Source organism: Podarcis raffonei, chromosome 5, assembly GCF_027172205.1.
Source record: "Podarcis raffonei isolate rPodRaf1 chromosome 5, rPodRaf1.pri, whole genome shotgun sequence".
NCBI lineage: Eukaryota > Metazoa > Chordata > Lepidosauria > Squamata > Lacertidae > Podarcis > Podarcis raffonei.
Genome location: NC_070606.1, coordinates 37,708,883 through 37,736,310, shown reverse-complemented (window position 1 = coordinate 37,736,310; position 27,428 = coordinate 37,708,883). Strand labels below are relative to the sequence as shown.

At 42.0% G+C, this 27,428-nt stretch overlaps 1 protein-coding gene across 3 annotated transcripts in view; it reads right to left on the bottom strand.

Moving 5' to 3' along the window:
* Window positions 1-15,682, bottom strand: part of KIF20B (kinesin family member 20B) — a 38,395-nt gene extending 22,713 nt beyond the window's left edge. For 2 of the 3 annotated variants that reach the window (XM_053388675.1, XM_053388678.1), the window contains exons 1-16: window positions 15,442-15,530; window positions 13,946-14,093; window positions 13,571-13,657; window positions 13,357-13,476; window positions 13,044-13,182; window positions 11,375-11,559; window positions 8,615-8,672; window positions 8,170-8,364; window positions 7,865-7,976; window positions 7,040-7,108; window positions 6,807-6,953; window positions 5,385-5,547; window positions 3,566-3,892; window positions 2,621-2,760; window positions 2,059-2,188; window positions 404-626 (exon numbers count right to left, since the gene is read on the bottom strand). In XM_053388675.1, the coding sequence (XP_053244650.1) occupies window positions 404-626; window positions 2,059-2,188; window positions 2,621-2,760; window positions 3,566-3,892; window positions 5,385-5,547; window positions 6,807-6,953; window positions 7,040-7,108; window positions 7,865-7,976; window positions 8,170-8,364; window positions 8,615-8,672; window positions 11,375-11,559; window positions 13,044-13,182; window positions 13,357-13,476; window positions 13,571-13,657; window positions 13,946-14,092 (2,242 nt within the window). In that variant the 5' untranslated portion in view covers window position 14,093; window positions 15,442-15,530. Of the gene's footprint in view, window positions 1-403; window positions 627-2,058; window positions 2,189-2,620; window positions 2,761-3,565; window positions 3,893-5,384; window positions 5,548-6,806; window positions 6,954-7,039; window positions 7,109-7,864; window positions 7,977-8,169; window positions 8,365-8,614; window positions 8,673-11,374; window positions 11,560-13,043; window positions 13,183-13,356; window positions 13,477-13,570; window positions 13,658-13,945; window positions 14,094-15,441; window positions 15,531-15,606 lie in introns of those variants that run through there. The other variant, XM_053388676.1, reaches the window with a different exon arrangement.
* Between the last annotated feature and the right edge of the window lie 11,746 nt (window positions 15,683-27,428).

Here is a 27,428-nt window from a genome sequence, read left to right as displayed (position 1 = left end):
TTTTTCTTAATTGTGAGTTTGTTTCCTTTTTCTTAACGCCGCTAAGTACCGTTAATAGCCGTTAATAGCCATGCTTCGCAAGACGAAAAATCCGCAAGACGAAGAAACTCGCAGAACGAATTAATTTCGTCTTGCGAGGCACCACTGTACTTTAAAGTAGTAGTAGACACAATATACTAAGTAAAAGGCTACTGGGCTTTTGGACTTACTTCCCTTTAAGAACAGGGCCCTTCCCCACCTCAATGCCACATCCCAAATTGCTTTTCCATGTAAGTTTACTGTGGCAACCAAAGACTGCTAGCCAAGAAACACAAGGCCAAAGTCCTGCTGGGTGCATGGAACTAGCTGTTTGTTTCTTTAGATCCTAGTCAATACTTTTATTAAGTTTCTCCATCATACCTACCTTCTTTCCTGGCCAAGAGCTCCTCCCGGGTTTGCGATAACGCAGCTGTTACCTCTGCCAACTGCTTTTCAAGACGCTCAATAGTTGTTTGGGGCGCTTCTAAGGCACTAAGCATCCCATACGCTATTTGGGCCTGCTGCTTAATATCAGAGACATTTTCTTGCAGTGACTCGACCACACAGGAAAAATCAGCTGGATTTCCCGATTCTCTAGCTTCCACTCCCTTATTGAAAGAAACACACAAAAATAAAGGGGAACAATGAAAGTTTGCTCATACAGGCTTATCACCCTTTCTTTTATTGTCCATTCCGGGTCGCCCAACCACTGCCATAGTGTCTTTTCTCTTGGCAGATCAAGATGAGCAGATGACAACAAAAGTTGCAAGGTTTTTAGCTGGGGCAATCAGAATAAGGTCCACTATTTGACTGTTGATTCAGGACCCTAAAGTGTGTTTTATATAATTGACTTTTTCTTTCTGTTTCTTTGTATATCACATTGTTCTTTTGTCACTATGGCCGATGGCTGACGCAAACAAAGATTAATTCATTCATTGCTCATACAGGAGCTTCACTGGCCACCAGGAGGCAATATCACACCAGAGGACCACTGGAAAAGTCCTCTAGAGGGAGATGGGGAGAGAGCCAAGAATGGAGGGTCCTTCATGAATCTGGTAGACCAGCCAACGCTACGCATATACCCCAGCTAATTTGGCATGATGAGGACTGACCTTCACGTTAAAGCAGCATTGTATATGGCATCTTCAAGAGTCAGTCCACCACCTAGTACAGGTAACTTGCATCTTACACAAGGGCTTTGTTCAGGGGGTGGCAGGTATATGTAACAACGCATATACTCAAACTACCCCCTTGGAACTGCCCCCGCGTGAGCGATCTCACCTTCCAGAGATGGTGCACTAAACAGGTTTTACCATCTCAATCAGTGGAGAGAGTTTCTAAGCTCTCTCCATTGCTTGCTAGGTTCTGGGAGGCTCTTGTGAGATCTTGCAAGGCTGGTCCAAGTTCTCCAAAGCCCGGGGTAAGCAAGTCTGAGAGCTCAAAAGCTCTTTCCCTGCCAAAGAAACCCTGTGCAAAAAGAGCATTTAAGTTCTCCGGTGGATCTGTGTGATTTCAACCAGCTGGCCTTCAGCCACATAAAGCTGAGTTTGTGCAGGTGAAACTCAGGCAAGTTGCTCTCTAGGACTTCAGTCAGGGTTCTCTTCCAGCACTTACATGGAGATGCTGAGGACTGGATTGGGGAACTTCAGCATTCAAAGCAGAAGTTCTGCAACTGAGATGTGGTCCTTCTGTATGGCTGCATGTTCTTGTTCTTCCTCAATGCATTCAAAATCAGGGGACCCAGCGGTTAGACTTAGCTAACCTATCTGTTGAAAGGTTTACATTTGAGGTAGAAAAGGGGCTTTACCTTTGGAAAGATCCCTGAAGTCTCAAACTGCGAGCATCTCAAGTGTCTTTCAGGTAGCAGAACTATACAGTCTGACTTTGTTAACACAGCAAGAGCCCTACAACCACATTGGTTTGGTGTCATTTTTACATTAGGACCTAAGTGAGTTTGAGATCTAAACTTTAGAAATACATCTCCTAAGAGGTTCAAGGTAGAATAAGGTTACTGGCATTCCTAGTCTTATTAAGCTGTACCTTTTGAGTCTCTTCTGCTTCTTCTCTGCTATTTGGCAGTGGGATGCATTCCTTCACCAAGTCCTTGTAAATCTGCATGCGCTCCTCACAGTTGTCCTCCATGATTTCTTGTGTAAGGCCAACAAATGTCCTAAGTTTAACCAGTGACGGAAATGAAATACATGTCAAATGGTTCTCCCAAAGAGAAACCTCCTATACTCCAGAGGAGGATGACAGCAGCAGCAGCAGCAGCAGCAAAAGGCAAAATGTCAGGAAGAGCAATGATGCTAAGTCCCTGGGCTCCTGGGAAGCACCAACTGCTGGTGCAGGTCTTAAGACAAAAGAATGGAAGAGGACATGGTGCAAGATGCACATGGGGGTGTTTTCAACCAGACACCTTGAAAGCTGACGTGTTTGCACATAAAGAAGCCACACACATTAAGCGTGCCTTGTTCCCTTGGGTATCAGCGCACAGTTCATAGCCAGCTGGCTGCTGGATTGGGCTGTATGTGGATGCATGCCAATCCCGAACATTAAAGCAATGCTGGCAAGCCCTCCGGAAATACAAGATCAGCAAACTTACTTGAAATGGCTGTCCTTTTCTGCAAAATACTGAGCACATTCCTGCGTGACCTCTTCACGGATCTTCAGCTCCATGAGCAGCTTCTCCTTCTTTTCGGCAATCAGCTTGTTTTTCAGATCTTCTATTATAGCAAGCAGCCTCTAAACAGGAGCAGAGTCAGCACATGGAAAGCATGTTTAGGGATTCATTGTTGCGGCGCATCAAGTCATTTTGTTTACGGGGAGCCCCAAAGCCTGTGGCTTCTCATGTTGTGAGTCACAAGAAAGGCGGACGTAAAAATGCATTCTGGTGAATCCCTAGGGAAATTTGGAAAACCTAAAATGGTTTATAGAAACGCAGGAAGTCCTGGAATCAAATTACCAAGTTTGAGAGGCCACTGAATCCCAAGCTTTAACCTGTGGCAACGGTGGAGAACCACCCCATTTGGCTCACGAGGCTATATCAGCCAAGCCATTGTGCCCTGCCCTACACCCAATCTCAAATAGAACCTTAAGCGTGGGACAGGCCTGGCTCAGTCCAAAGCGCATCTGCAGGTCCCACCTATCATGCCTGCACAGCCCTTTGCACAGGGCTTCATAATAGCTATACTGCAAAGCCCCTTACAAAGCACTTTGCAGGAACTGACGGTCTGACTACCAAAACTTTGCAAGCTGTACCTTCACCCACAACTGATTTCAAACCAAGCAGGCAAAAAAGGGTATTATCGTGACATCAGATCATCTGACAGGTGGGCAGCCCTATCCAGCAGACATTTTTCGGTGCATCTTTATTGTTTTCAAACTGGCTGCTACGTTCATTTTAAAAAATGAAAGCAGATTGAAGTATGAAACACCTTAGAAAAGCGGACTGTAAACGCCCCAGATTAACTCAGTGGCTCTTATTTTCCAGCATTCCTCCTTTTTGCTGCAACAGATTCACATAGCTATTCCTGTCATAAGGGCATACCTGGTACTTTTCTTTTTCAATGACAATGTCACTGTCTTCATCTCCCACTTGGTCTGGCATTTCTTCAGGCTCAGCCTCTCTGTCACGTCTGGTTTCTGCCACAGAGTTTACCTCATACATCCCGCTGCCATCTTCTTCTTCTAGCTCTTCCCCCTCCCCCTCCTCTTCATCTTCCATCACATCCTCCAAAGTCCTCTCCCAGAGTACAGTTGCTCTTTTAACGGGTAAACGCACATCTTCTTCAGTGTTCATTTCAGATTCAGCTTTGACAGCCATCTGCTCAAATGACTCTTCTGGGGGAGAATCGTTGGAATCTAAGACCATGACCTATTTAGGAAGGAAGCAAAAAACATATTAAAGCCAGTTTGTGATGGTGGTTTTAGCTGCTACTAAAGCTTCCTGCTAAAACAAAAAACCCCCAAAAACCCCTGCTCGTTTTAAGGATCTCCAGAATCCATGCTTTCTTCCAGCACAAACCTATGCCATATAGCTTCTTTATTATGACACAGAAGCAGAGGTGGTGGAATGGGTCTTGCATGCCATTCAGGTAGCCAGACACCTCCTTGCAGGCCATCCAGCTAGCTCAACACACTGAATGAAATCCACCCCAAATAACAGCTGTCTGGCCTCATTCTGAAGACCCCCAACAAGACAGTCCACTGCCCCTCTAGGTCATTAATGTCAAGATGCTAGGTCTCATTTTACAATTAAGATGGGAGCACTGCATTTTATAACCCGGTGACCCTCTCCATCCAGGCAGGAAAGAGACATGATCATAGTTCCAGTAACACACTCTAGGTGAAAGGCACTGGAGGATAATGCAGAGCAGGACTGGTGAAGCACGTGGCCTGGGGAGAGACCTGAGGGCCAGATGCAGAGGCTAGGCATTTCCCTCCCATCCCCCACTATAGATTGGCAAATCATTAGCTCTGTTGTTTAGCATCAGTCATATATGTGGCACCTTACAGGTACATAGGTGAGCTTTTGCCTATCAACTGAAAGCTTCAGGAGTCAACACAATCACCAGGCATGGATACCATTTATAAACTTTGCAGAAAGCACACAGGTTGTGGATGTGCCACATAAGTGCAGAAGGATTTGTTTTATATGAATATCACAAGAGTTATTTGCAGTAATTTAGATTATAAGGAAGGTGAGTTGACACTTCAGAATAGGTGTTACGGTGATTTGGAAGGGGGAGGAAGTTTGGTTGTTTACATTTAAAGTTTCCTTGGCTGGTAATATTTGTGTAAGGCCTTCAAATTTTAGAGATGATGTGTACTTGATTTAAGATACCACTTAATGATCTGCTAGGAAACACAAGTTAATTTGTATAAGCAGCTGCTGCCAAGGATGCTTCTTCATATATCAGTTCTTGAAAACTGGAGATTCATTTTTCTCCCCCTGGATGTTACTGTCACTCTTGTAGATTAGTTCCATAATTAACCACATTTTCCCCTTTCCATTCTCTTTCAGGTATTGGTAAGAAAGCAAATATGTGGCATTTAAATTCCTACACACACACACACTTTTCTCAGGGTTCATAATGTAAAGTGTAAGATGGTCCAAAAGTAGCTAAGAATTTCAGCTGGGATAGGTATTAATGGACCATTAATATTCCAGTACTAGGACTACAATCCTGTACTTCCTTGTTTGCAAGTAAGTCCTACCAAGCTTTGACTTCTGAAACCTTCACCTGCCCTTCAAAAGAGCTCTAAGGGCAGAAGCTAGCTAGCTGACCCTTAGCCTTTTGCATGTCTCTAACTGCATGGTGACTCCAATAATCTATTTCCAGTTTCATACAAATGTGAACACTTACTTTCTGAGCAATTGCTGAAAACCTGAGCACGTTGAGGGTTTCATCATACGCAGAGGCGCTCTGGCTGACGTTCACTATCATGCACACCTTCCCCTTACCACTGAAGAAGCCTTGAAAGAAGTGAGTCAGCTTGCTTTCCCGAAAGGGGATGTGCTGCTGCAGCCTGAAAATGAAACAAACAAGACAGCTGCAGTTCACTTTTTCGAAGAGTGTTTTCAAGTGCATTTTCTAGGATATGGGGCCAAGCTTCATTTTAAAGAGGCATAGACTGAAAGGCTTTAGGTCCATTCAGTCCTGTTGCTTCTTCACCACATGCTTCCCAGTTTGTTTGTTTGTTTGTTTTTAAAAAGTTTCTACAGAGATCCCAAAGACAAGGGGGTAAAGGATTATTGTCACTGAGGATGGGTTGTGGGCAGCAGCCTGAAGGAAGCCCCAAACTGGAAGCCATAGGAGAAAGTCAGTAGTTGGGACCAAATAACAAGTTAATACCAAAGGGTAGGCCAGAACCAAACAAAAACCAACAATCTGCCAGAGCTCAGGCAGAGTATGTTGCTCAAGGAAGGCTCAGCCAGAACAGAAAGCCATTGAATACTCCTTCCAGAGCAGAAGAGTGGGTTCTTTGCGGAGAAGGCTGCTACCTGCAGTGGTTCACCACATGGGGCAGCCGCACACAGATTCAGCATCTTACTGGGTACCTCTCACGCTTATGAACATCAACTGTCCTTTCAAAACACTGCAGGTGTTCACTGGGAAACAAGTAGCGGACATGCAGCAAGCTTGGTTTGAGCATCCATTTTTAAAGTAAGTGTTGTACAGTCAGGGAGGTTTTTGGCTTGCTCCTTTGATCAAGCAAACTTGGGTAACACAGCCCTTTTGGCAGGGGAAAGCTTTTTAAATATATTATAATCGCATTATGGCCCTGTCACTTGCATGTTTTAGTTCAGTTTTGAAAAATAATAATAATAAAAATCTATTATTTTAGCTTGGAAACTGCACTGCCAATTAAGAACTGGTCAAGTATCATGCTTCACCGGACTAGCAAAAGGATGTGCTTGCCCTAAAAATGGAAAGATCTCTTACTCCTATTTAAGGACTGGTTAAAGGCTTAAAGGTGACATTTGGAAAGATAAGGCAATTTCTGGCTCTTTAAAGCACTCTGCCTCCTTTTACACCATTTCCCGCTTGTTAGGATTCACATCCTGTAGGGATCATGTCAGGTGGGGGGGGGGGTTAAGGACAGGCTGTTAAGCAGTCTAGGTCTCTCTTAAACACCTAAGTTACAAGAAAGGTAGCAGAGATCTGCATGAGGAATATGCATACTTCTCTCATTCAAAAGGTGTTTTCCTTCTCTTTACAGAGGGCTGCTAGAAGCCTCCACCCCCCACCCCTCAACATGAAGCGAAATGCTTTCCCAGAACCTACTTTGATTGCTGGCTCATCTTCAGGGCACTAATGCATTTGCCTAGAATGAGCAAGGAAGTATTAATATTCCCACTCTCTTTCAACCTCTCTCCTTCGTTGTGGGTTCGTGTACAACGCTCTGAGCCAGCGAGGTCGCAGAGGAATAATCTGGAAATAAAGAAAAGGAGTGGGAAATTTAGGTTGCCTGGTCTTACAATTTTAATCGGTAAGAACACATGAAATGTAAAACTTACTCATTGACTTGCATCACACGAGTTGCTTCAGGATCAATTTTTAGCATTTTCACAGTGAATATACTGTGGCTGAAAGATCAAAAATACACAGACGTTGCTGCCAGCAATGCTATCTTTAAACATCAGTGAACACATTGCTGCCTTCTGCCATTTTGAAAATCTTAATAGCTCCTAACCTTGAGGCACTTCTTCCATTCTAGTATATAGTGATAGATTTTAAGATATATTTATACCATTTGGAAGATACATAAACATGCATATTAACTTCTTTTAACATCCCAGATAAGGATTTTAGAATATTGCAGGCCTCTTCACTGCCCTATTCTCCAATGGAGTACAGTAAGTCTGCAACTTACACACACTGTACACATTCAGCTTTATGCACTTTGCCATTTTTTTTTTAAGGGAGTAGGTGTATTGGAAAAAAGACTTTGTCAATCCCACCCACCGTTGCACCCAATGTGTGTTGACCATATGCAATTTTGGCTTTACGCGTTATCGCCCGGAACGCAAGCCCTGTGTTGTGTGCTTACTGTACTTAACATTAAAAATCACACTGGATCTCCAAGGAATCACCTACCCATTACTATTTATTAAATCACAGAAAACTTCACATAATTAAAAGCCCCAAAGTTCAGCACAAGATACAAGCATGTGGGTGATTGTTTCAAGAAACACATCTGAGCAAGAACAGTGTAGGGATCCTTAGGTACTGGGCATTACTTTAACAAGTCTGTGTTGCATAAACTTGCAAGTAAAGGCTGAGAGTGAACCATTATGCTACTACACATTGAACATATCCTGATTTTACTATCGGCCTCTTACCTTCTACTGGAATTGGCATTCAGTTTTGTGGAAGCAAAACTCTGATGTTTCAGGCCTAGTTGCATGAGCTTAAAAGCTTCTTTGAAATTTGAAACCTGAATCCATTGCAGATCTTCAAGAAATAGAAATGGTTCATTATTCACCACTGAACAAGAATTTAAAGCAAGAAATTAAGGGAAATAAGAATGTGAGTTAGGAGCATTACACTGAATTAAAAGCTAGTTTGCACACAGCCTGGGCACTGAATAAGCAGGACACCTTAAGGCTACTGAAACTGGTTACCAAAGATTTAAGATATTTGTTACCTTTAACATATGAACAGCCTTTTACATCCTGTGACAGACGCAACACCTTCCTTCTTCTATCATTGGACACTGGGAGCAGCAGGTCGTAAATGCACTCATTATAAATTTCACAGAACGAAACCCAGATGGAGAATTTTGCACCTCTCCCTTCATCCACATTAGATTGTTCAGCTTCTTTCGCTAGTTCATCCAACTCTGTCGGAACAATGGAGTGGCATTAACATTCTGCTGAAGTGAGTCCATCTCGCCGTGATTTAAAACAGGCTGCTTCAATAGCACTGAACATTGTTCAGACAGCATTGTTGTTTGCAGCACAAGATCCAAGGTTGGAAAATGACAGCTTTTCAAAGTATCAGAGGAAGTCTCATTTCAGCATTACTTGCTATGGCAATAGTTCACGCTGAATTTATGGAGCCTAATTTTGGCTTTCGGATACGTAACTTACCATCAGAATTATCAGCAATTCCACTGCGATTCCCATTAACGACACTTGGATAATCAACCTGAAAATTAAGACAGAGACAAAGTATGGGTTATCATAGATGTTCTACTGATACTATCAACTATCGTATTTTCTACGGCAGGACTGGAAAATTATGATGTGCTAATGGATCATTGCAATGAAATTGCCATTTCTATAGTAACCATAGCAAGCCTTACCAGGCATACCTATGCGAGTCTGCTGCTGGAACAGCAGCATTGTATGGCACTTTAAGGACCGAAGGAATAAGCATTCATGGGCCAGAACCCACTTTGTGTAGCTCACAAAGTAATCTGGATATGTTAACAATTCAGAAGTCAATGCTATTCAATCTCCATGGAAATACCACAATTCAACAACTCCTCCAGGAAAGTTCAAACATGAGGCTGCTGAGTTGATGCTCTGCATAGCAATGGAAACACCTACAGCTATTTCTTGCAATTTTTTGCCTTTGGATCACCAAGTTTCCTTCCTCCTCTCATGCACCTGATGAAGCAGATTCCAACTCATGCCACAATTTCCATAACAAGACGGTATTCGTGCCAGAGCATACTTAGCACTTGAGAAGGCACGATGGCTCAGTGGGACAGCATCAGCTTTGCAAATGCAGGTTCAGTTGCCAGCAGGGCTGGGGATTTCCTCTGCCTGGACTCCTGGAGAGCTGCTGCCAGTCAGTGTAGATAATACTGAACTAGATAGACCAATGGTATAAGGCAGCTTCCTTTGTTCCTGTTTTTTGATAACAGCTGCATGCCGGTCATGCAATAGTTCAAAAAAAAAAAGTTTGAACAATGGCATAGGAAGAAAGCATGGACAGTACAGGGATGGACCTCTGTGACGAAGCAATGTTACATTAGCTGGAACTAAAGTAGTCAACATGGTGCCCTCCGTAAGTTGTTGGTCGCCAGGTCCAATCAGCCTCAGACAACATGGCCTATGGCAGTAGTTTTCAAATGGTGTGGCAGGAGAGGATGGCAAATGTGGGAAGATTCAAGGACACCCAAAGAAACATTTAATCATTTGAGTGTAGTATAGTGCCCATCTATCTATGTGTAGAATATGGATAAATATATTTTCAAAACGAGAGCATCAAGTGATATCAAGGACAATGCTAGCTGATCCAGAATCACCATTCGAACAGAGTGCTGGAGAATAGCATTGGCTAGTCTTCTACAGTTCTCCATGACATAATATTGTGAACAAGCATTTTCAACTCTGACAAATATGGAAGATCAGAAAAAAGAAAGACTTATTTGCATTGATGAGATGAGAGTTTGTTTGCCTCAAACTAGGCCTAATATAAATGAGATTTCCCGGCAAAAGCAAGCTCACACCTCTCATTGAGTTTGTATACCAAGATATATATGTAAGAGGCTCGTTTATAATTATATTTTGTGAATGATTGATGTTCTTATGTAGCTGCATTGTTTTATACTTTCTGGGTGCCCCATGATCATATTATAAAGTAGTCGCTTTTTATTATATAAATCATGTAGTGGTAGGAGTCGTTTCTTTTCGTTTTCCAAGTTCCAACGTAATTTTATCAATAATTATGTGTAGCACGAACAAATTCGAGGCCTGTTGTGTTAAAAAAAATATGTTGTGGGGCTGTGCTACAATCCCACCTCCAACAATAAGCTCTTTCTGCCCAACCCCCACAAGTTAGTGTCAAAGAATGGTACGCACTTAGGCTGGAATTCAACATGACTCTATTACACATATCTCATCTGTGCAAGCATTCCAGCTTGACAGACAGAACAATCTCTCCTCCCACCAAGCACTGTGCCGGCATTCCCCCCCCCCCCAATAAGGCAATTTCAAGTGGCCATGGGGGGGTGAGAAGGCAATGGGAGCCCCACTGCACTAAGATTCTGCCGACGGGTTTCAATAAGTGAATCCTGTCAATGGGGTCCTAATCATGGCGAAGAAGCCTTCAAAGGGAAGTGCCCATGCATGTACAACTAGCATAGCAACGTCAGGATGAGGCCAGCTCCTGCTTCCGCCTCTGCAAAATTCAATGAACACACCTGCTTGCCCTTTATATTCCGTACAAACAGCTTTGATCATTACATAATATGTGGTGCCCGTGTGGTTTTTATTATGCCACTCTCTACTACTGCTATCACATTGACAATCTAATTTGTTGCAATATAGACTATTTGTTATGGCACCTCGGATATGATTTGTCACTGAAAGGCAGGGATTTTTTTTCTCTTTACGTATTTAACATGGTCAAATCACCTTTTATTCTTGAACTGAGATTCTGCAAAACTGAACAGAAATGTATGAAGATACGTCAGACTGCAGAAAAGGTAACGGCAGAAGCACAGCAGATTCTCTGGCATTTTGGACAATCACAGCAAGCACATGGGTTGCAGCCAATGTGAATCCTACTCAGAGTTGACTCACCAAATGAATGGACATGGCCAAGTGGTCCATTAATCTCAATGAGTCTCTGCCAAATAGGTAAGAATTCCCACAGCCAAAAAAACCATCACACCAGCATAGAAAACTCTGGTCAGAGCATAGTGAATTTTGGTAATATGTGTGTATACATACATACATACATACATACATACATACAAAAATAAACACATACACGACCATTTTCAGTTTCTTTACAAATGGATGTTAATAAAACTTATAATTCTAAATGTGTCCAACTGATTTAGTGGGGCTTAAATCCCTAGTAAGTATTCAGGATTGCATTCTAAATTGACACACCTCCTTTATAAGACGGAGAAGTGAGCATTTGACAGACATTTCTTCTCTGATTTCTTCTTTAGTCAGCCTTCTGTGTTCTCGGCAACGATGGGGTTTGAGATCCATCTCTGAATACAGTTTGCCTTGGATGCGCTTAAACAACATCTCCAGCGCCCTTGGGAGAATGCCACCATCTTCATTAGTACCTGTCATGAGGACGATTTGTCAGAACTTTGAACACTCTTTTGGAGCAGAATCAGGAAAAGGGGGCAAGGAGGCAACATGAACTGTATACATGTGGAATTAGAGCTACCCTTGGAGTAAGCACAAGGTGATTGGATCAGTATTCCAATAAAAATATATTCAACCCCCATTTTGGAAAGCAACATTTAAACCACATTGGATACGCTTTACCCCTACTCACCGAAGTCAAGTATTTCATTTCAAATACTTTTGGCTATTGGAAAAGTTTGAAATATTTATACAGAGCATAAAATTATCACGGTATGCGTTTTCAGTTTTCTTTACTAAAACAGAAATGCTAATACAGATCAAGTCAATTGAATGCACTAATCCCTCCCCCACCCCTGGAAAACCCATATAGGCGGTCAACCAGAAATCTATTTGTGCTGTTCATACTCAGATCTATTCCATTCACTCATATTTAAGGGGGCAGGCAGTTGAAGCTGAGTGATAGTACCCAAGGCTAACAAATGAGCTCATCACCAAGGTACTATGATCCTACATTAGATCTCAACTTAAATCCCATCATTTCAATTCATCTGACCTATCAATTGAAGCTGAGCAAACAGCTTCAGTGAAGGGGAAGAAGGATTACAACTCAGTAGCAAAGCACATGTTCAGTTCCTGCTATCTGCAATCAGAAGACGACAAGGAGCAGGGGATGGGGGCAACACTTTAAAGCAGGGGTAGGCAAGCTAAGGCCCAGGGGCCAGATGCGGTCCAATCGCCTTCTCAATCCAGCCTGTGGACGGTCTGGGAATCAGCGTGTTTTTACATGAGTAGAATGTGTCCTTTTATTTAAAATGAATCTCTGGGTTATTTGTGGGGCCTGCTTGGTGTTTTTACATGAATAGAATGTGTGCTTTTATTTAAAATGCATCTCTGGGTTATTTGTGGGGCATACTAATTCTTTCATTTCACCCCCCCCAAATATAGTCTGGCCCACCACATGGTCTGAAGGACGGTGGACTGGCCCACGGCTGAAAAAGGTTGCTGACCCCTACTTTAAAGTACCTAGAGGGCCCATCAGATGTCAAGGAAATAAACAACTATCTGACTTTTAGAAGAGATCTGAAGGCAGCCCTGTTTAGGGAAGTTTTTAATATTTGATGTTTTATCATTTTTTAATATTTTGTTGGAAGCAGCCCAGAGTGGCTGGGGAAACCCAGCCAGATGGGCGGGGTATAAATAATATATTATTATTATTACTGCTACTACTGCTACTACTACTACTACTACTATACGGTGTTACAAAACCAGTTTCCTATGTTCCTATTCAAAATGCATTTTTAAAAACATCATATTATACACATATTCCAAATAAAAATAAGTAGTTCAGAGAGTTGAAATTAACTGTAGCGCACAGCTTGATGACACAGAGCATACACAAGTAACATGGAACTCAAGTTAACATTTTGTCCAGAGACATATGAATGCTCAGTAGTACCTTTGTATGTATATGTTTTCCCAGCATTTGTAACACCATAGGTAAATACAAGGCGACTGTGTCCCTTCAGGAAGTCTTGCACTGGCTGCTTCACAGTCCCTTCAAAGAGTTCTTCTTGGGTTGTTTCAGGGCCAAACACCTAAAAAATTAACAAGAAGGTATTTTATGGCTTTCCATATTGAAATTCCAATTTCTTTCAAGACTATAATTTCTTAAGCTTTTCAAATCAGTGAGAAGTATTCAAGCATTATTATGTGCAAAGTTTCCATACCAAGGGTTATGAGTCGCCAATAGCCCCTTACACTTTATTTACCTGTGAAAACGTAAATTTCTGCACCAAGTGCTGCAAGTTTTTTTCACTAAGCCGGAAAACCTTGGAAGACTTGGGAGCTTTTAATATAACGCTTGATGCATCAAGAACAGAAATACAATCCTGTAAGAAAGGGGAGATAGATATAGATATTTTTAGTTCAGCAGATGGCATTCTTAAATAAATTTTGTTTTTAGAATTTATTTTTAAATCACACCTGAGAATCACCTTCCTTTTCTGACTGCATCAACGGTCTAATGCGCAGGCAAACATGAATGCGTTCTCTGGATTCCAAGCTCTCTCTCTACAGAGGGAAAGAGTAAAACCACAGTGCTGTCCAACAATATTGCCATATACTCAAGGCTCTTGGTTTTATGAGACTTTAATCTCAATAGGCTATACACAGCTAAGTTATTCCACATGGGGAACAATTTCCCACACAGAAGCTGGACGGCAAACTGTTTAATTCCATGAGCAACTGAGTATATTCCAAGACATCATATCCACCTCAGCCATTTCTGCGTGGATCACTTTCACAAGTACAGTACAATAGACATTGTCATTATCACTTGGAGTCGTCCAGTTCCCTTACCTGGCTTATATCAGAGACTGATGATAAATCACTATAGAGATTCTTCCTAATATCACTAACATCCACAGGGATAATTCTTGGGGACAATTCAACAGCAGAAATAAAGGATGGTCTGAGCATTGATGGCTTATCCAAATTTGACTCCATCCTATTAAAAAAAGGCAAAGAGGGGGGGAAAGTTGCTTGAATGGAACATCTAATAACATGAAATCTGGACCTCTTCACAAATTTCTTCATCATGTGAACTCATATGTCAGATTGTTAGTATTAATCAGATTTCTTTCCTGCCCTTTCTCACAAAGGAGCTCAGGCAGCAAAAATAAAATAAAAACATATTTAAAAGATGGTATAGTTCCTGTGAAGTATAGTTGCCTTGTCCTGTTTGTCTGAACTTTCCTTGCAGAAAAGGGGAGGAGAATGAAAAAAATGGGCACAGCTACAGTACAGTTTAACACAGTCATCATCAACCTAGTGCCCATCAGATGTTTCAGAGTACAACTACTTGAAGTGCTGGCTGTTCCCAAGGTTGTCAGGACTTGTAATCCAAACATCTGGTGGACAGTGGACACCATTATTGAGAAAGCCAATTTAGTGCCATAGTCTTCCGAGTGTCTTCCTTGGAACCTTCATTGGAAGTTTTGCAAGGATGCGAAGTAGCATTAATTGCACTTAGTTGTTGTTGTTTATACACAAAAAGTAACCCAAAGTAACTTACAAAAGAGTGCAAAGTTAAAAAGTACTATGAAACCAAAACAAATTAAAAACCGAAAAACACACCCATAATATAAAAGGCAGGTTTAACACATCCCAACCTCTGAAAAGAGGCAACAAGTATTTAAAACACTACAAATTAAGGACCAAAAGCCTAGATAAAAAGAAACATGATCAAGTTTCAGGCAAGTTGGCCCAGCAATGATGCTGATATTGCACAAATGTGCAGCTGTAGCAAAACACTGAGAACATCCTATGCCATACCTCTGATTCACATGTGTTTAAAGTGACCTACAGACCTAGAGTGAAAATACAGATTTAGCATGTTAGCAGGGGCTTCTGTGGGTCAGATGCACAGCCACCATCGCCTGAATAGACTGTACTTTTAATAAACCAGACATGATCATTCTATTCCTCAAATGGCTTTTGATATGTAAGGAGTGCTTTAAAAAACAACAACACAGCACTGTGGGTTTGTTTTCCTCCCCAATTTTCCTGTGAATTTGCTTCAGGAAAATGAAAGCTGTTTTTCTCCCCCATGGCTTCAAAATTTCATCTCTAGTAAAGTCTGGCATGCTTTTTTTTCTTTTTCTGCAATACCCGGATTCAAAGCGCAGGCGCGTTATTTAAAAAAACATAAGATATAATGCAACGATGCCCTGCAACTACAGGCTTGCTACCAGCTCAGCTTTGGGCTTGATAATAAAGTAAACCATTCCGCTCGGACCGCGGACCCGAATGCAGACCGAAAGGGGCAAAGGCAGAGCCACCATTTATCTACTTACTTTTAAAACGACATACAATCGGGTGCGAGAACCAGCTGGGTCTCCCCCCACGAAACAGAATAAATCAATCCTATCCCAGGCGCCCCAGCCAACCACAGCCCTTCTTCCCGCACAACCGGCCCTAAAAGCGGCAACGGCCTCGACGCCCCAGCTAAAGAATCTCACCTGCGCTCTTTTTCAAACCTCGCCGCCGAGGCTCATGGGAGCCAACCCCCTCGTCGACGAGCACGCTGGGAAATGTAGTCGCGGAGGCCCGGCAGCTTCCGGCCGCTTCTCTATATAGGAGCCCGTTGGGCGCGGGGAAAGACTACGAATCCCCAAAGGCTCCGCGTCCATCCGGGAGCTACGGAAGGATTGTTGACGGTAGCGGTGGCAGCTTCGCCTGGGTGTCTATCGGAAGGCAGGAGACGCGGAAAGCGGGGGGGGGGGGGTGCGAACGCGCACGTGGGAACAGCGGCTGGCTTCGCTCGGGGCAGCAGGCAGGACTTCGTTTGGACCCAGGGCTTGGGGCTCGGGCTCGTTCTTGGGCTCCGTGCGCTCTCAAGTCCGATATAAATAAAGGGAAGCCGAGAAATGCCTCTGCCAAGCTGGTTACCCTCCTGGTGTTTCCTGGACCACGAAACCGCTGCCCAAATACGTGGAGTATTTGTAGTCCCAAATACAGTAGTACCTCGGGTTAAGTACTTAATTCGTTCCGGAGGTCCGTTCTTAACCTGAAACTGTTCTTAACCTGAAGCACCACTTTAGCTAATGGGGCCTCCTGCTGCCGCCGCGCCGCCGGAGCAGGATTTCTGTTCTCATCCTGAAGCAAAGTTCTTAACCTGAAGCACTACTTCTGGGTTAGCGGGGTCTGTAACCGGAAGCGTATGTAACCCTGCCTCCTCGGTAGTGGCGCCCGCCCTTTGGAACGCCCTCCCATCAGATGTCAAGGAAATAAACAACTATCTGACGATTTCTGAAGGCAGCCTGTTTAGGGAAGTTTTTAATGTTTGATATTTTATCATGTTTTTAATATTCTGTTAGGAGCTACCTAAAGTGGCTGGGGAAACCCAGCCATATGGGCGGGATATGAATAATAAATTATTGTTATTATATTATTATCATTTTGCTGCTCGGAGGGTCATTATTTGTTAAGATGCCTGAAGCGAGTCAAGTTAGAAGGCTTCAGAGTTTCGTTCTGAACACTTAGTTGAGCCGAGAGAGGACAACTTTGATTCAGGCCGTAAGGGATTGGTTAATGAATGGTATGCAATTTTGGGAAGGGGTTAGGGACAGGGACAGTTTAAGACAGTGCTTCTCAACCTTTCCAGACTGTGGCCCCCTTCTGACTTTGTTTCCTTCCTGTGACACCCCGCCCCCCCCTTTACCGGTAGAAATATAGCTATTTTGCTTGTAAACAGAACATGGAGACAATCCAGCTGAAACATGCCCGGGTGTGTTTTTTGCTTCTCTCCCCTGGGATCTTTGACCTGTCTATTAACTTACTACTCTTGGAATTGTATTTTTTTTATGGGTGGGCAGAGTAGGGGTGAGAAAGGCAGAATTTAAACATTCTGGTTGGTTGATCTGAAGGTTTTCCTATTACAGAAGAGCAGTACAGTAACGAGCATTAAATTAAGCACTCATTTCCATGCCACTTAACAATTTTCACTTGCATATTTTCTTTTAGAGTAACAACAGATCATTGAACGTATCATGCACTATACTCTTTTCCATTTGTGGTTTTAAAGATTACTGGGACATTTGCTGATAGAAATAATTTTAAGTAGCTTTACTGTTATAATAAGTCTCAAATATAGAATAAATGTTCATAAATGCACAATGTAAACACACATCCATACCGTATTTTTCCCTCTATAACACACAGATTTTTTCTCCTAAAAAGTAAGGGGAAATGTCTGTGCGTGTTATTGAGCGAATGTGTGGTCCCTGGAGCTGACTGTCCCAAGTACAGGGCAAAAATCAGGCAAAAATCATATCGCGCCGTCACGGAGGAGAGGAGGCTGCTGCTTTCCTGCATTCTGCCTCAGGGTCTTACTGCCCACCCTCTTCTGTTTCGTTACTGTGTTTGTTCAAACGGAACAAAGAGCAGGCAAATCCCCTCCCCTCCAGGCAAGCAGAGGGGAAAGCAGAGCGTCCTTCCCTCTAATTCCTCTCCGTGCTCCGGTGCTGCTGCTGCTGCGCATAGGGACTCGCAAGCAGCGGAAAACATGCAGGAGAGAGAGAGAGAGAGGGCTGGCTTGGGGGGGGGACTTTTGCCTTCCTTTCCCCCCCCCCTTTAAACCCCTCTCTTGCATTCTTAGCCAGCTGCTTCTCCGCACACCCCTCTCGTGCTCCTTGTCCCTTCTATGTTTTTCCTTCCCTCCCCACTTAAAACGTGGTTACAAAGCACAGATCCACATGGATCTTCAGGATCTTTGCATTGGGTCACCCCAAATTCACCATCAGATCACATAGCAATGATCTGATGCAAAAACAGGGCTGCATTGGTGCAAAAACGTGGTTACAAAGCACGGATCCACATGAATCCTCAGGATCTTTGCATTGGGTCACCCCAGATTCTCCATCAGATCACATAGCATGTCCATGGCTACAGCCTGCACCAAAAAAAATCACGCACCCACTGTTGCCTGGGGCTGCAATGGTGCAAAAATGTGGTTACAAAGCACAGATCGACATGGATTCTCAGGATTTTTGCATTGGGCTACCCCAAACTCACCGTCAAATCACATGTCTGTGGCCACAGCATGAAGCACAAAAATGATACATCCACTGTTTCATTCAGATTTTTTCCCCTTGTTTTCCTCCTCTAAAAACTATGTGCGTGTTATTGTCAGGTGCGTGTTATCGAGCGAAAAATACAGTAAGTATACAAACCACATGTCTAAAATAGTACAGGAGAGCAATTCTGAAGCCATTTGACTCCCTAAAGGACCTCAAATATTTCTCTGCAGTAGGAGGATGGGCGAAACTTTCCAATTGTCTTTTCACTTGCAAATACTCCCTGCAAATCCAGTCTGGCAAGTTTCTTTAAAAAAAATTTTTTTATTACTTTTGAATTACAATCCAATAATAGCCTCATTAGAACAATACCAATTTATAATAGTTATTAATACTAATCATTCAAATACAGAATTATATAATTTAGATAAAGTGGCCTCCCACATGCTAGATTTGGTGAATTGATTATTTGCTTTATTTCTGCATTCCACAATCTTATTAATTGAGTCATTCCATGCCAAATGATTTTAATACTCAACAGTGCTCTCACAATTCAGATTTTCTTCAAAAAAAAAATTATATGTAGATACCTATGAGATAACCTCAAATTAATTTTTTAAGATTTTTTGGTACAAAATTGGGCACAGGAGAATTTTGAAATTTCGATTTTTATGTGATTTAGGCTAATGCAATTTCTGAATCAGTTTAGAAAAAACAACCTGTTTCGCTTATTTTTCAACTGATTGGGCCTATTTTGGTATCAAAATAAAGCTAATTGTGGTCTTTTTCAAAATAAGGTATGTATTAAGTGCCACAGAAAAGGGTCACCAACCACTCAAAGTGAATTTTTGTCATTTTATTCCTGGTGGGTTCCATACGTCGTAGCGCACGAACCACAACTAACACGTGTATCATACTTTTGTTGTAGAATGGGCTAACCATGTATTTGTTATGTTTTAAAAATAAGGAGGGTGCTTTGTGTGGTTATAAAATAAATTAATTTTGAAGTAATTTTTTTACAAAAAAATCACTTTTTTGTACAGGTTTAAGGTCTCTTTGAGCCTGAAATAACACACACATTTGTGTGAATAGTTAAAATTGTACCCTCTTATGTTACAATGTTAACAGGGTAGGCAATTTTCAAAGTCTTTCTATAGGAGCTTGCACACCATTGTTCTGGGTCTCTGTTGCCTCCGTGCAAAGTGGGGAGGAAACTCTGTTGCAACAGAAAAATAAGGACCTGCCTTGCTTTTCACTGCATCCTGCCTCCATCCATTCATCTCTGACCGATCATGGACTTGGGCAGCAAAAGTAAACCCCCTTAGTTTCTATAACATTACTAAGGATTATGGGTGTGAAAAGATTAACCAATGTGGCTTATAACTTGCAAACATGGAGCTAGGCTCTGTGAAGTAATAGTTTAGCGGCTGTAATCTAAGTAGCTAAGGATACAAAATAAGAGTTTTGCAACTGGTTAGGAAGCTGCAACTTTGGGTGCACAACAGCTACATGCTGATTGCTTTTGGGGAGAAACTAATGTTGCTTTACAGATTAGGGTCATTTATTTAGGATCTTATCAAATGGTACTGACGTAAGCCTAATGGCCACCAGCCAACAAAAGCTATTGATGCTTATTTTGCCTTAAAGTAACATTTTTATCTTTTATAGTTAAACAAAACCCCAGAATGGGTGAAGTTACAAAGTGGCTTACAAACAATAAATAACAATAACATAATAGAACATTACAACATAAATTGTGTACTATAATTAACAAATAATCAATAAAACAATTACAAAGCATCAGTAAAATAGCACTGATATAACATTCATTCTGTTTTCAAAGGTGATATTCCCTATGTAATCTAATATTAAAAGGAATTGACCCCAAGTACCACCAATTGATCACATTTGCTAATATGTTTTGCTGGGTTTTATACACGTCTTTTTGAGAAGTCACTCCCAGGGAATTCAGAAGACCTTGTTCCCAGGTAAGTGGGTGTCGGACTGAAGCCTTACACCATCCTATAAGGTAAAGTAATTAAAGGTCATTATGCAGCATTTTTTTTTCAGTGTGGGAGGAACCCTAATAAAAGATTTCATTAATGTTACTCAATCTAGAACAATTGCTGGTTTCTTTGTTAACACTACATATTCACATGGGTAAGTTGTCTATTTCCCCCATCCCATGATTCCACCCTGAGGGTTAGTGAAGCTACTTTCTTCAACTAGCAGATTGGACAACAATACATCTGTCTCACCCCCTCAAAAAAGAAAAGGAGGAAGGAAATACTATAAACATGAGCGTCTCCTATAAATACCAGCAACTTCCCTCGACTTCCCCATTTGGGGCCCTAAACTATCCAAGTATCAATCTCTAACCCTAGGGTGAGGAATCCTTCCCACTGGTACCTAGGATTTGGTATTATCATGCATTGTAATATATAGCTCTACTGTTTAGTTGTGTTTATGCTATAAACATTTTGGACTATTATTTGTTTCTGGTAATAACAGTCTAAAATAAAAAGAATTTGGGCATTGTTAAAATGGAGGCCAGTGTTGGCTGTTTGCAGTTTAGTAGCGTAGAGAGCTTGCTGGGGAGACCATGCATTAAAAAATAAAGGACTCAAAAATAACTTAAACAAGGTTTTAATAAGAAAAACAAAAACTCCTTTTACACTAAATACATTAACAACCAAACCAGACCCAACCACCAACCCATCCCCCAGGGTAATGGGAGAGCTAGGTGCTGCTCCTTATATACTACACCCAAATGCTGACACACCTTAATCAAATGCAACTCAGCAGCACCTGCTATGCTTCACAGCTGTAAAGCTGGGTCTCGTTATCTTACTCTGGCCCTTGCTCTGGCCCCTTAAAGACATACACATCGGGTGCAACAATGATGAACCTTTACATTTAAATAAACCATTCAACATTTCCCCTGCGGTTCATCATTGTGGAACAAAAACATAAAGCATATTTTGTACATGTCTTTCATGTGTAACCTTTGGAAGTGCTTTAGTAAAAATGTCCGCAATTTGATTGTCACCTGGAACATATTCAAATACAATCATTTCGTCAGCAATTAGTTTCTTTACAAACTGTAAACGTAACCTTAAGACTCTAGTGCGCTGCGTATTGGTCTCTGAACACAGGATAGCAAGTCCGCTCTGGGAATCAAGGTAAACTTTTACTGGTAGTGTTACTTGCATCTGTAGGTCTGCAAATACTTGCAGATACCATTCTACATCACGAGTGGCCTGAACGCATGCACATAATTCACTCTCTGTTGTGGAGAGACAAATAATGGTTTGTGTCTGGGACTTCCATTCAAATGGACAACCATTATAACAAAACACCATACCAGACACACCCCTGCAATTATTTTGTTCCACTGCATGAGATGCATCGCAGAAAATTTCAAAACCTTTGTCAATACATGTTGTAAACTGCAACCTATAATGTTTGGTGTGTTTAAGGTAATTTCTGAACATCATTGTAGCTTTTTGGCTCAAAAACTGCCTTATTGGCATACACAGTATTAAAATGTTCATCTGCAAAACGTTGTGGCTTCTGTCTCTTTCTATCTGAACGTCTCAGTCTGGAAGGAGAGTCAGACTCCTCAGACTTAATGGGACTAAGTGAACCACTAGTTTCAGGTTGTAAATCATTGTCAGATTGAAGAGATGCCTGTAGGCTAAGCTCACGGTCAGAAAACTCAAGAGAATCTAACCTCCCCTCGGGTGCCTGTGGCTTTAAATCATCAAACAAATTATCAGATTCAACAGGCTTTTTGTCTTTTTCCATTAATTCAGAAGCACCATTTCCTGCTGCTGCTGCTTCTTCCTCTTCTTCCTCAGTATTATCTATACCATCAGTATCTTGGAAGACAGCAACTCCATTCCAATTTACAGTTTGTATCATGCTTCTGGTAATATGAAATTTGCCAGTTGCTGGTATGTAAATTCTGTACGCCCCCTGCTGGTAGCCCATTAATTTTCCCTGGACACTACGTTCACCCAATTTCTGCTTAGCGGGATAATGCATAATTACACCTGAACCCCAAATGCGTAGGTATTTCAGATTAGGGCGTTTTTTTAAACAGCTTCTCATAGGGGGTGACATCTAAACCAGAATGATAACTGCGATTTCTAACATAACAAAAGGCATTGAGCGCTTCAGCCCAAAAGTCTTTGGGCAGATTAGCATCGTGCAGATAAGTTTTAACCCCTGCCTGTAGGTCACGCTGCACAACTTCAACAAGCCCATTTTGCCAGGGACTTCGGGGGCAAGATAACTCATGAGTAGTCCCCTGCGCTTCCAGGAATTTCTCAAAATCCTCAGAAACAAATTCCCCGCCCCGGTCAGAAAACAGGTTCTTAATTGATTTGTTAAAGTGCGTTTTTACCCAGTTGCAAAAAACTTTGTACTTCTCAAATGCTTGGGACTTCTCAGCTATTGCATAAGTCCAACAATATCTACTATACTGGTCTATCAGGGTAAGCCAGTACTTAGAACCTCCTAATGATGGTGGGAGTGGCCCAACTAAATCACAATGTACACGCTCAAATGGCTCAGTTACTTTCCTATCTGAGCATCTACCCTTGCGTGCAACCTTAATCTTATTCTTGCAACAGGATAGACATTGCATAAAGAATTTACATGGTTTTAAGTTGAGGCCATTAACAATATTCTTTGTCTTAATTACATCAGCAAAATTCAGGTGTCCCAGAATTCTGTGTGCCTCATGGACACACCCGGAATGTGGCCTTACATTCCTCAACCCCTGGCTTGACTGTGCTGCTCTGCAATTTATAGGCGATTGGGAGTAGGTGCGAAAATACAGTCTATATAAACCATCAGATTCCCGGGCATATAATAGATAGATAAATTTTATTGTCATTGTCCATATATACACAGTATACACAACAACGAAAATCAAACACCCACCCAAAGACCGGGTTCACATACACATTTGCACGTATCTCCAACATTCTCATCCTATTCAGACATAATCTATAAAACATAACATAATCCAGAATATAACATAACCTATTTAAAGGCATAACATAACCTAAAACCTATCTCATTCCTTCCTACTCCCTGCTTGCTATTTCTTGCAACTGGCCCTAAGATCATTATTTAGTGCAATCAGAGCTCTTGGATAGAAACTATTCAGAAGGCGTGTGGTTCGTGTTTTCATTGTCCTATATCTTCTGCCCGAAGGCAACAGTTCAAAGAAGTTGTGAGCAGGATGGGTGGGATCTCTCAGGATATTGTGTGACTTCTTCAAAGTGCGAGACGTGAGGATCTCATCCAGGGTTGGTAATAGACGTTTGTTCCCATCGAAAAACTCACACATTGACTTTAAGAAACGCACAGTTATCCCTTGACGAGCAAAGCACCTTACTGACAATAAATTGTCCACTGACGGGCAGTAAATGCAGTTCGCTATTGTAATGTTTAAAGAGTCAAGTTTAACAGTACCCCTGCCAAGCGACTGCAAGACTTGTGAATTGGCTAAATGTACATTACCAATTTCCTCTTCGAAAGAAATAAACAAGCTTCGATCGTTGCAAATATGCTGAGATGCTCCTGAGTCCACAACAAAAGACTTCCACTTGGCACGTTTAAGTCTTTTACGATCTGTTGTCCTAGCATGGAAAACTCGCGGCTCGTTTCTGTCTCTACTATACGATGTCGGCTGCTGGGCTGACGACCGTGACTGACGAACAGAAACAGGCTTGGGAGTACTTTGCTTTCTTTTGGATCTGCAGTCCTTTGCAAAATGTCCTTGCTTATTGCAGAACCAACAACGCTTTGCAGCTTTAAATGCAGTTGTATCACCACAGGTTTGCATATGGCGTTCCTCATTACTTCTGGAAATAGGAGTGCTTATGGCACAAGCCTCCCTTCTGTCCAACTCGCCCATTAATCTTGCCGTTACCCCTTCCACAGTTAATTGTGCTGGTGGAACAGCAGATATCTGGCTAGCTATACCATCGAAGTCCTCATTAAGGGAACATAGAATGATAAAAACATACTGAATATCAGGTATCTCCATGTCCCTTCGAATTAATTCGCAGCGTATTGCCTCCAGACGTCTCAAGTGTGCTGCCAAATCACCACCAGGCTGCAACTTCGTCTGGTACAACTGCTTGAAAAACGTCAATGCAGATGCTGACTCTTTTCTAACATGCACTGCTGCAAGACTGTCCCACATTTCTTTGGCAGTTTTCTTATTTCTTATATAGACTACTTGCTGGTCGCTGACTGCCAAATTAATTATCGCCCTGGCTTTTGCATCTCCTTTCGACCAAGCATTAGTCACAGGGTCAGGAGGGTCATCAGTTACATAGGTCCATACTTCTCTAGAGGTCAAAAGCGCCTCCACCCGAAAAGACCATAAACTATAGTTCTCATCTGTTAGCTGTGGGAAGACCAGAGCCTTCTCAGCTTCAGGAACCCGGTCAACCATTCTGGAACTCTTCCAGACCCACAGAACTACGCTAACAGGAGAAGGAGTTTTCAAACCTTTCTCAGAGTCCAAAAATATGCAGTCATCCACTCAGCAGCTGGGCCCATAACCAAAGATGTTGGCTGTTTGCAGTTTAGTAGCGTAGAGAGCTTGCTGGGGAGACCATGCATTAAAAAATAAAGGACTCAAAAATAACTTAAACAAGGTTTTAATAAGAAAAACAAAAACTCCTTTTACACTAAATACATTAACAACCAAACCAGACCCAACCACCAACCCATCCCCCAGGGTAATGGGAGAGCTAGGTGCTGCTCCTTATATACTACACCCAAATGCTGACACACCTTAATCAAATGCAACTCAGCAGCACCTGCTATGCTTCACAGCTGTAAAGCTGGGTCTCGTTATCTTACTCTGGCCCTTGCTCTGGCCCCTTAAAGACATACACATCGGGTGCAACAATGATGAACCTTTACATTTAAATAAACCATTCAACAGCCAGTATCACCAACCTGGCCAAACCTTAGAAGCCATGATGAATATAGGCCAGCTTCATCACAGTTACTATAAAATTAGAGGTGATGACTGGCTGACTCATACTGTCAGGGAATTAATTAAAAAGAAGCAACTCTAAAGCTGGCTGCTGTTGATTTTGTTTACCCCGCCACCCTGAATATTACATTGAGGTGGCTGTTGCTAGCATCCTGGTGATAATGAAAATTGGGACCCTGGAATTTGATTTTAATTTGATTTTAATTAATTTTATAATGAATGTTTTTAGAATGTTGGATTATTTTGATTGTTGTTAGCCGCCCTGAGCCCAGCTTCGGCTGGGGAGGGCGGGATATAAATAAAATTTATTATTATTATTATTATTATTATTATTGAACAGAGATATTTGGCCACAGTGATCTGTGCAGTAGTAACCTCCTGACTAGATTAGTCCAACTCACTTCTGTCCGTAAGCAACTGCAGCTGGTGAAAAATGCAGCAGCCTGACTCTTGGTGGGCATATCTATGAGAGATCAAATAATACTGGCTCTCAAAAGACATGCACTTGCTGCCTGTTGGTCACTGGGCCTAGATCAAAGTTTAGGAAGCCCTAAATAACTTAGGAGGCTAGTGTATGTAGGATGCCTTTATCTCATATAGCTCTGTCCAAGCCTTGATATCAGCTGGGAAGCCTCTTCTGGCAGTGTCCTCACAGACAGAAGTCTGGGCATTCAGTTACAAATGGTTCTTCCTCCTGAGCTTCATCGGCAGCTGTTTTGTCATTTGGTGTCAGCGGAAGACCTGCTGTGCAAGGGCAACATGGCCATGCTGCTGGTAATATTTAAATGTAGATTGGTGACCATGATTTCTCCTCGCATCTTAACTATTGTCTTTACAGTGGTACCTCGCGTTAAGTACTTAATTCGTTCCGGAGGTCCGTTCTTAACCTGAAACTGTTCTTAACCTGAAGCACCACTTTAGCTAATGGGGCCTCCTGCTGCCACCGCGCCGCCGGAGTACAATTTCTGTTCTCATCCTGAAGCAAAGTTCTTAACCTGAAGCACTATTTCTGGGTTAGCGGAGTCTGTAACCTGAAGCGTATGTAACCGGAAGCGTATGCAACCCAAGGTACCACTGTACTAGTTATTGTAATTTAAATTCTTGTAAACTGCCCCAGGATCACTTGTGCTGAACAGGATATAAATTCTATACATCAATAAAAGTTCTTCCCTGGAAAAAGAACCTTATCCTCACCAGGTTAGGAAACAGTGGAAGCTGTCAAACCAATATCCCTCCTCAAGTGTGGGAGGAGAGGGGGCAAATCCAGTGGCACTGGTGCTAATCCTTGCGCTGGCACGAGTATTTAGTTGACTACCGCCCTTCTGTGCTGATGGGGAGCTTACAGCCATGGCCATATTTCATTCATGGAGTGAGTGTAACCAGGTGGATTTAATTACCAGCCCACCCCTATTGACAAATGGCTGCTTAGATGCTGACTCGCGTATTTGGATGGAATAAATGCAGATGTTGCAAGGAGCAGTGTTGACTGTGAGTAGATGCAGATGTTCAACAGCACAGGGGATGTGCAACGTTGCTCACCATGGAAGCAACTGATGTAATGAGAAGACAACTGCTGACATAAATGGGGTATTTCTCATTACAAGAAGTTTCTTCATCATCCTGTGGACTCTGTCTAGTTGGCAGGCTACAAATCAAACAAGTGATGACGCAGAAGAAGATCCTCTTTACTCCTGGAAATCAAGGACTGCAAACAGTAGGCATTTTCAGAACAGTCCAACTGGGATCTTTGGTGATTTAAAAGCCAAATTACCGGGACATTGCACTACACGTGAATGTTCACAAAGACGAAAAAATGGCAAATTTTTTATATTAAACTTTTTTATTGTTTTTTATAAATACAAAGTACAAATAAGCACAAACTAGTAAAAACTAGAATCTGTATAAGAAGATTCTCTGAATCTTGAGACTTTCCCCCACCCCCTCCATGGAGTCTTATTTTAAACATCTACAACTGCATATTCATCCGTACTCCAATTTCTTTATCAAACCATATTGTTCATAGTAGGGGGTTTTCACTACAAGTGAGTAAAAATCCTGCTCGTTTCCAACTGCTTACAGTGGTCTCCTAAGTAACACAAATCCCCCCCCCATTCTTTTATAAATATTTTATCCTCTTGGTTTCTGAGTTTTCCAGTCAGCTTTGCCATCTCGGCATAGTCCATCAGCTTGGTTTGCCATTCTTCTCTGGTAGGGACTTGGTTTTCTTTCCAACTCT